Genomic DNA, 9205 nt, shown 5'->3' on the forward strand with positions numbered 1-9205 from the left:
CGCGGGGGGGGGGGGGGCGCGATCTCCCCACTAGACACCAGGGATAAGGCTGCAGTAGCGGAGGGGCATTAGCGGGCACGGCGATTGGACTGTGCCCGCTAATAGCCGCGGTCCCGGGCTACATGCGGCACCCGGGACCGCAGCGGTTCAGAGCGGGGCTGGCGTACGGCCCCGCTCTGAACACCTTTAGGCGGCCCAGGACGTACAGGTATGCCCAGGGTCGTCTAGGGGTTAAAAGACAATGATCAGCCGACATGCACAATGTTGGCAGATCCGTGTCGTTCAACATGTTGAAAAGTTTCAAAAACGGTCTGCTGGCTCTTACCCTCTCGCTGTCGATGCGTGTAATGGTGCCAGCAGCACTAGTAGGAGCAAGCAAGCGCTGATCTGACAGGTCGACGCTTGCTTGCTCGCTTTTCGACATCGGCCTGTGTAATAGAGTCTTAAGACACATGGTACTATCAGCACTGTTGTCTGTGCTTCTAAAACGTGGAAAATGCTTTTTTCTCCCACAGCCTCTGTGCTTTTCCTCCCCATGTCCCTTCCATGACTGGTATTTGTGTCCATTGTGCTTATGAGACTTGGAAATACCATGACTGTCAATCAAGAGACAGAAGGGGAGAGGAGTGGATGTGTCAGCCTTTGACACTTCAGGGCTTGGGTCTGCTTTTTTTTTTTTTTTTGGCTGCTGAGGAAAGAAGCATTTTTGTAAGTTTTGGAAGCATGGACAGCACTATTGAAGGTACCCTATGTCTTATTGCCATACCAGCTATCTAACAGTATCTTTATATCATAACATCATCTGAAGCCGAAAGATTCCTTTTAGAGAGTCTTGAAATATGACTAGAGATTATTATCAGCAGGGGTTCCTTCTTGGTGGAATAAAGGTTTTTTATTCTATGGGTCTGAGAGAGTATTCGGAGCCTAGGTGGTCAGGCCATTTGCCCCCTTTCTCACTCTCACAATCCACGCCTGTAGTAAGTCCCAGTTTTAGTTCTCCCAAACAAAAAAATAAATTTAAAAAATCCAGTCCTGTAGGGTAGTTGCAATAACTAGTCTATTCTATAAAGTAAATCCTAAAGCTGATGGGGCAGGCATTACAATTACTTAAGGAATCCACTAGTATAAATTATATGTATTGAATGCTAAATCATTTCCAAGTTTACTATAAAAATCTTTTTCTTTTTTTACATTTACAGCAAATAATGCAATCATTTAATGTGGTACAGTAGTACTAGCAATAGTAAATATTATAGGTAGGGATAAAGTGTGTAACCATAGTATTCCTCCTGAATGTACATAAAAACAGGTCATGTTATAAAGAAGGAAGCGTAGATAAAGCACATAATGTATTGCTATAGCTCAGCGTCCATTCTGTATGATAAACATGATGATGTCGACCTCTGTTACTTATCTTAAATAGACTAACTAACTGAATTCAAACGCGGTCTGTGCAAATGCTCTATATGTTTACACATATGCCTTGAAGTCTATAAAACATTAAGAGGGCAGCTTAAGTTAGAAATGATTATTAGCTGCTCACCTGTTGATGTGCTTGACAGATGGGTGTGGAGGTTTCGCTGTTCTTGTGTACACTGGTGCTGGGCTGTAGAGCCTGGTGCAGTGTGATGGCGACGATAGGGCAGCTCGGTATGGTGATTGTCCAATTCACTAGCCATCTCCATGTCCTAGTGATTAGAATTCCTGACTAGACAGAGATATTCTCAGTAAGTCAGGCGGATGTACTTATGAGTTGTGAAGTCATGTTATGAAATTGTGTTCTCAGCATTCTCATACGGTACAGGCAGCATAAAAGGGGGCAGGGAGCAAACTTCCTACTTGTATTTTCTCTTCACTTATTACCTTCTTTTGTTTTGCTTCAAAAGCCAATGAAAGGGTTATGGGCAGGCTCTGTTTGTGCTACGCCCTCATTTATGTCCACTTTTTGCTTGTGATATTGTAAAGAGCAAGCTATCTGACAGGAAGCTGCAGCTCTGCTGATTAGGAACTGCACATTCATTTTCCTGGCAAGGATCCCTGGGCTTGTTAAATCATGACTACTACTTGTTATTTACTCTATGTGGAGAGATATTGTGTGCCAGAACACTAACAAGTGTAAGAAAAGCAGATTGCTAAGCTGTTACTAGAATATTAAGGGATATCAATTGTTATGGCAGAATAGAGCACTTCTAGTGTCCCAAATCCCTATTTAACGTGCTGCTGAAGGTGGTTGTATGTAGGGCGACAATCTTTAAAGCTTCATTCGTATTCTCAAGGGGTTCTGTGTGAAGTATAGTAAGTTAGGGTATGTGCACACTATGGAATCCGGAGAGATAACCCGCCGCAGATTCTGCCGCTCGCATCTCCGCGCATGCCAAATGGATTCCGCTGTTTGCCCAAAGAATGAACCTTCTTCTTTGGATGGATGGCGGAATCTGTCTGTGCATAAAATGGAGTCTATCGCTTGGGCGGAGATGCGAACAGGGATCAGTGGTGGAACTGCTGCGGGTTATCTGCCAGGATTCCGTATGTGCATACACCCTTAGGGCCTTTGCACACTAAGGAAATCACACAGAGAACTTGAAGTGGATTCCACACTCCCGTTTGAAGTTTTGCCAGTCCCAAACGGTCTATTCTATGGTCAGGCAGATTCCGTCATCTGCCCAAAGAAGTGACAAGTCAATTCTTTGGACAGACAGCTGAATCCACTCGAGCATAGAATGGAGTCTATGGTACAGGCGGACTGTCAAACGGGAGAGTGCACAGAATCTGCAGCAAGTTATCCCTGTTATTTCCTTAGTGTGTAAGGGCCCTAAGCCAGGGCCACTTCTGCCATGAGGCGAGATGAGTTTATTGCTCAGGGCGGCAGCTTTGTAGTTGTTTTTAGGGGCCGGCAGATTTTATGGAGTGGCCATAAATTATATCGTCTGCTATACATCACTGACTTCACTGACCTCATGACCTGTGGATGATGGCTGGACACAGAGGTAGAATGCCAGGAATTCAGGACTGCAGACACTGTGTAGGTATTGTTACATGCTTCACACGTCACTACTACAAGCGATCACTACCCCTGAAGAATTGGAAACTTTGATACTTTTTCTGTCTAGTCCTCACCAAGGATGGAAGGTAGTGCTGGGACAGAGTGATTTATGGTGGAGCTGGATTGTGTATACAGCATGCACTTATTATAAGCTGCAGGTTTTGTGCACACAAACCTTACTTATGATTTTTAATAGGCTGGGAGGTGGGTAATTAGTCAGTGTGGGCCAGTGGCCAGTATGTAGGAAGAGAAAATATTATAGCCATACATATTACCCCCATGCTGTTACTGACCAAATCCTGTATCCTGAGACCAATATTACCAGTATATAGGAAGGAAATATTACCGCCACACCACAACCACTACCATCACCACCATATTGTTACTGACCAAATCCAGTATACTAAATCCAATAAAACACAGTACCAGATAAAAGTAACAAATAACACCACCACATACTGACTAACACCACCACTGATACTGAATAATCCACTGTACAAAGATCACTATCACCTCATACAGTCATATAGAGGTAGACGCAGCTCTACACAGGCTCTATACACTATATACAATACAGTGCAGTTACATCAAGTAACTTACAGGGGACGTCTTCTCTGATCAGAGTCTTTTCATTTTCTTCTCCATCTGTCCTGGGCCGTTATGAGAACTACTCCGAGCCACAAATCCACAGAATCTGCCAGACAGACATATTAGGTTTCTCACTCTGGCACCATCCTCATCTCTATACTAACTGCACATCTGTACTGGCCCCTTTACAGACTCAGCCTACTTTACAGGGCAGGCTGACACTATGTGATCCCCCTTATAATATATGCCCCCTCTATGTAGCCTCCTTATAGGCCCCCTCTCCCCCTATGTAGTCCCCTTATAGATGGCCCCCTCTCCCCCTTACTTATAGATGCCCCCCCCTTAATTATACCCCTTTATAGATGGCCCCCTCTCCCCCCCTCCCTTATAGATGGCCCCCTCTCCCCCATTATACATGGTCCCCTCTTCCCCCCTCCCTTATAGATGGCCCTCCTCTCCCCCCTTATTATAGTTTGTCCTCCTCTCCCCCTTCTTATAGATTGGCCCCCTCTCCCCCTTTCTTATAGATGGCCCCCCTCTCCCCCTTTCTTATAGATTGGCCCCCCTCTCCCCCTTCTCATACATGGCCCCCTCTTCCCTCATGGCGGGCCAGGTCGCAGCGGCGACCGCTGCGACCCTGGTAGCTTTGCCACTGGGTTAGATTCTGCACAGACTGGGTGGAGGCAGCAATACTGAAGGAACACAGAGTAGAGGGAATCTTCTCCTTCTTAAAAAGTTTCATTAAAACACTGCCAGCTAGAGTCCAGATTAGGGCTGGGCGATATTGGCCTAAATCAATATCGCGATTTATCGCATATGTAGCCGTGGTAACGATAACTGAACGATAACTCGGCCGTGCCAAACTGGGGATATTTTGTTTCAATAAAGTAAAAAAAAAAGGAACTCAATGAGCAGCAACCCAAGCTATGTACACACTACAGGACATGTATATACATGTATACAGCATACAGCTATGTACACACTACAGGACGTGTATATACAGGTATAAAGTAATGTACTACAAGGACACAGAGCATATATGATGGGTATATAGTATATACAGATGACAGTGCAGGGGCACACACAGAGTATATATGATGGGTATATACTATATTATATATAGGTGACAGTACATGGACACTGTTATGGGGACACTATGAGTGGCACATTATAGGGGGGCTGTGGATGGCACTACGCTCTGACACGCCGTGGAGATATCTTTCTATCCATCTCCTATCTATCTATCTATCTATCTATCTATCTATCTATCTATCTATCTATCTATCGCTTCTATCAGCTTTTACCTGTCAGAGCTTGCTGGGCTTTGTAGTTGTGTTACAGCTATAGTAACTGCAGTAACACAAGTTCCTGAGCCAAAGATATGTTCCTTTTAAACAGTGATGGAGACCTGCAGCTCTCCAGCAAGACTACAATCCCCATTATGCCTGGACAGCTTAGGGCATGATGGGAATTGTATTTTGGCAGATGATGGAGGGCCGCAGGTTCTCCAACACTGCTTTTACATTATATATAGGTTTTCCCCACAACCACTGGACACGCAGGGATGCCCAGGACCACCGAGAAATCACTCACCCATGCCCGGCCTCCAGCTCCCAGATCCCCCGGCTCTATACAGGCGCCTACAGCAGCGATTTTACCCGGGTTCCTTTCGCGAGCACCGCCCCGTTCACCACTAGCCTGCTCGTCCTCTGAAATGCCAGGCAGATGGGGGGCCGCTAGGACGGGCGGGTGTGGGGCCGCTCTGACACACGGGGCAGGTTTGGGGCTGCTAGGATGGCAGGTGGGGAAACAATGTGGAGGGATGGGCGGGTGTGGGGCCGCTCTGACACGTGGGGCAGGTTCGGGGCCGCTAGAATGGCAGGCTGGGAAACAATGTGGCAGGACGGGCTGGTGTGGGGCCGCTCTGACACGCGGAGCAGGTTCGGGGCCTCTAGGATGGCAGGTGGGGAAACAATGTGGTGGGACGGGTGGGTGTGGGGCCGCTCTGACACGCGGGGCAGGTTCGGGGCCGCTAGGATGGCAGGTGGGGAAACAAGGTGGCGGGACGGGCGGGTGTGGGGCCGCTAGGACGGGCGGGTGTGGGGCCGCTCTGACACACGGGGCAGGTTTGGGGCTGCTAGGATGGCAGGTGGGGAAACAATGTGGAGGGATGGGCGGGTGTGGGGCCGCTCTGACACGTGGGGCAGGTTCGGGGCCGCTAGAATGGCAGGCTGGGAAACAATGTGGCAGGACGGGCTGGTGTGGGGCCGCTCTGACACGCGGAGCAGGTTCGGGGCCTCTAGGATGGCAGGTGGGGAAACAATGTGGTGGGACGGGTGTCAGAGCGGGGGGCTGCTGGAATGGGCGGGTATGGGGCCGCTCTGACACGTGGGGCAGGTTTGGGGCCGCTAGGACGGCAGGTGGGGAAACAATGTGGAGGGATGGGCGGGTGTGGGGCCGCTCTGACACGTGGGGCAGGTTCGGGGCCGCTAGAATGGCAGGCTGGGAAACAATGTGGCAGGACGGGCTGGTGTGGGGCCGCTCTGACACGCGGAGCAGGTTCGGGGCCTCTAGGATGGCAGGTGGGGAAACAATGTGGTGGGACGGGCTGGTGTGGGGCCGCTCTGACACGCGGGGCAGGTTCGGGGCCGCTAGGATGGCAGGTGGGGAAACAATGTGGCGGGACGGGCGGGTGTGGGGCCGCTAGGACGGGCGGGTGTGGGGCCGCTCTGACACACGGGGCAGGTTTGGGGCTGCTAGGATGGCAGGTGGGGAAACAATGTGGAGGGATGGGCGGGTGTGGGGCCGCTCTGACACGTGGGGCAGGTTCGGGGCCGCTAGAATGGCAGGCTGGGAAACAATGTGGCAGGACGGGCTGGTGTGGGGCCGCTCTGACACGCGGAGCAGGTTCGGGGCCTCTAGGATGGCAGGTGGGGAAACAATGTGGCGGGATGGGCGGGTGTGGGGCCGCTCTGACACGGCGGGACAGGTTCGGGGCCGATAGGATGGGCACGTGTGGGGCCACTCTGACACGCGGGGCAGGTTCGGGGCCGCTAGGACGGCAGGCGGGGAAACAATGTGGCGGGACGGGCGGGTGTGGGGCCGCTAGGACGGGCGGGTGTGGGGCCGCTCTGACACACGGGGCAGGTTTGGGGCTGCTAGGATGGCAGGTGGGGAAACAATGTGGTGGGATGGGCGGGTGTGGGGCCGCTGTGACAGGCGGGACAGGTTTGGGGCCGATAGGATGGGCACGTGTGGGGCCACTCTGACACGCGGGGCAGGTTCGGGGCCGCTAGGACGGCAGGCGGGGAAACAATGTGGCGGGACGGGCGGGAGTGGGGCCGCTCTGACGCGCGGGGCAGGTTGGGAGCTGCTAGGACGGGCGGGTGTGGGGCTGCTTTGACACGCGGGGCAGGTTCAGGGCCGCTAGGACGGGCAGGTGGGAATCAATGGGACGGGACGGGCGGGTGTGGGGCTGCGCTGACATGCCGGGGTCGAGGGTTAGGGGGTTACAGGGGCGCTCAGACATACAGTGCGCTGTCTGTGCGTTCCTGCACAGACAGCACATAGGAGACTTCCTCCAACCTGTGCAGCGCTCAGGGCTTAGACAGGGAGATGAAAGTGAAAATACCACAGATACCGTCCTGGCACAGTTGAGGTCAGTTAACTGACGCCAGTGACAGTATCTGTATTTTCACGGTAAACTGCCCAGCCCTAGTCCAAATGCAAGTGATATGGACTTGTAATGGCCCAGTCCGCTATACAGTATATTGTCAGGTGTATGGAGGTATATTGTTGCCATCGGCAACCCCAGACTTTCTGTATTGGGGCCTATGTGTTTATGTCTTTTCCTGGCCTCTCTTTTGGTAATGTATTAAATGAGTATTGTTTTCTGTCATGTATTTGTTTGATGATGTACTGACCTCTAGTGGTACAAGTGTTTTTACAGTTTCCATAGCAACCCACTAGGAGAATATTGATTGGTTAATTTATATATTTGTAAACAAGTGTTGCGCTTGATCAGTGCTCCTCCCCTGCAACCCATCAGACTCTAGTGATTGGCCAGAGAAAAGCTGGCAGTTGACAGTTAGTAGTCTGGCTTGGCCAGAGTCACATCTAACCTCCCTGCATCACCTCAGTAAGGCCGGGTTCACACTGCGTTTTTGCAATCCGTTTTTTTGCAAAAAACGGATGAAAAAACGGATGCATTTGTGTGCATCCGTTTTGATCCGTTTTTCCATTGACTTCCATTATAAAAAAAAATGATCAAAACGGATGCAGACACAAAAACGTAGCTGACACTATCTTTGTATCCGTCAAAAAAAAGGATCCGTTTTGATCCGTTTTTTTTTTTTTTTTACAATGGAAGTCAATGGAAAAACGGATCAAAACAGATGCACACAAATGCATCCGTTTTTTTCATCTGCTTTTTGCAAAAAAGGGATGAAAAAATTGAATTGCAAAAACGCAGTGTGAACCCAGCCTAATCCTGTCAGGCTTGTGGTTCAGCCTCCTACTCTGTTTCCAGGCAGTTATAAGGATAAATACGTGTCCTCAAAGTCTCAGCAGCACATTCTCTGTATTTATTAGTGCCTGCTGTTGGATTGGTGAAGTGTTAGAGGGTCACCCATTCACCGTCCATATCTTCCTGGCTCTCAAGTCAGTGTGTTCATGTGTCTTCCTCCTGCTTGCTAGTGAGCTTTGACAGCTTCATTTTTTTAAAGTCAGTAACTTCAAGTATCTATTCACACGTACCTTATACAGGCTGGATACCGCAAAGTCCATGGAACAGGTCTGTCTGCACTATTCCTATAATCCTATCTATCTACCAAGTCTAAGTTATAGTAACCAAGGTAACCCCCCCTGAAGCTAAAGACTCTGATCAAGCCAACATATATTCATCATCAGATGCCCCTGTATTGGATTGTACATAGTTATTCTTCAAGTAGAGTTTCCATATACTTGCAAAGACTTGTAAAGACTTTTATTAAAGATATTCCCCTGTGTATATGCTGAGAGAAGGGCCCTGGCACCCTTGGACCCCACCGTGACAGGAAGGTTACAGAAGGTGAGCCCTAAGGTTGCACTACACCACCCAGCAACAACCCCTCAGTATATTACAGCAGACCGCAGACTTTCACCAGATGACCTAGTACTTAACCCCTAGACGACCCTGGGCGTACCTGTACGTCCAGGGCCTCCTACGGGTTTTCAGAGTGGGGCCGCTAATTAAGTAATCTGATGCAGCTTTCAAAGTTGATAGCTGCATCCGATTACCTTATGCAGCCCTTCCCTAGTGTCTAGTGGGGTGGATCGCCCCTGGGGGGGCTTCTAGTATAAGTGTAAAAGAAAAAAAAAAGTGTTTTTAATTAAAAAAAACCTTCCCTAATAAAAGTTTGAATCACCCCCTTTTCCCATGTTATAAATAAAAATAAATAAATAAACATGTCTTGCATTGCCACGTGCATAATCTCCCGAACTATTAATTAATCACATTCCTGATCTCGAACGGTAAATGGCGCAAGCAAAAAAAAATCCGGAAGTGCAAAATTGCACATTTTTGGTTGCATCAAA

The 9205-nt window shown here is 49.3% G+C and overlaps 1 protein-coding gene across 1 annotated transcript in view; it reads right to left on the reverse strand.

Moving 5' to 3' along the window:
- The window catches only part of OTULINL (OTU deubiquitinase with linear linkage specificity like), an 86123-nt gene extending 84294 nt beyond the window's left edge, over window positions 1-1829 (reverse strand). The window contains exon 1 of the mRNA XM_069960254.1: window positions 1544-1829. Within this exon, the coding sequence (XP_069816355.1) occupies window positions 1544-1685 (142 nt within the window). The 5' untranslated portion in view covers window positions 1686-1829. The remainder of the gene's footprint in view (window positions 1-1543) is intronic.
- Window positions 1830-9205: the final 7376 nt, after the last annotated feature.

This window comes from Dendropsophus ebraccatus, chromosome 2, assembly GCF_027789765.1.
Source record: "Dendropsophus ebraccatus isolate aDenEbr1 chromosome 2, aDenEbr1.pat, whole genome shotgun sequence".
NCBI lineage: Eukaryota > Metazoa > Chordata > Amphibia > Anura > Hylidae > Dendropsophus > Dendropsophus ebraccatus.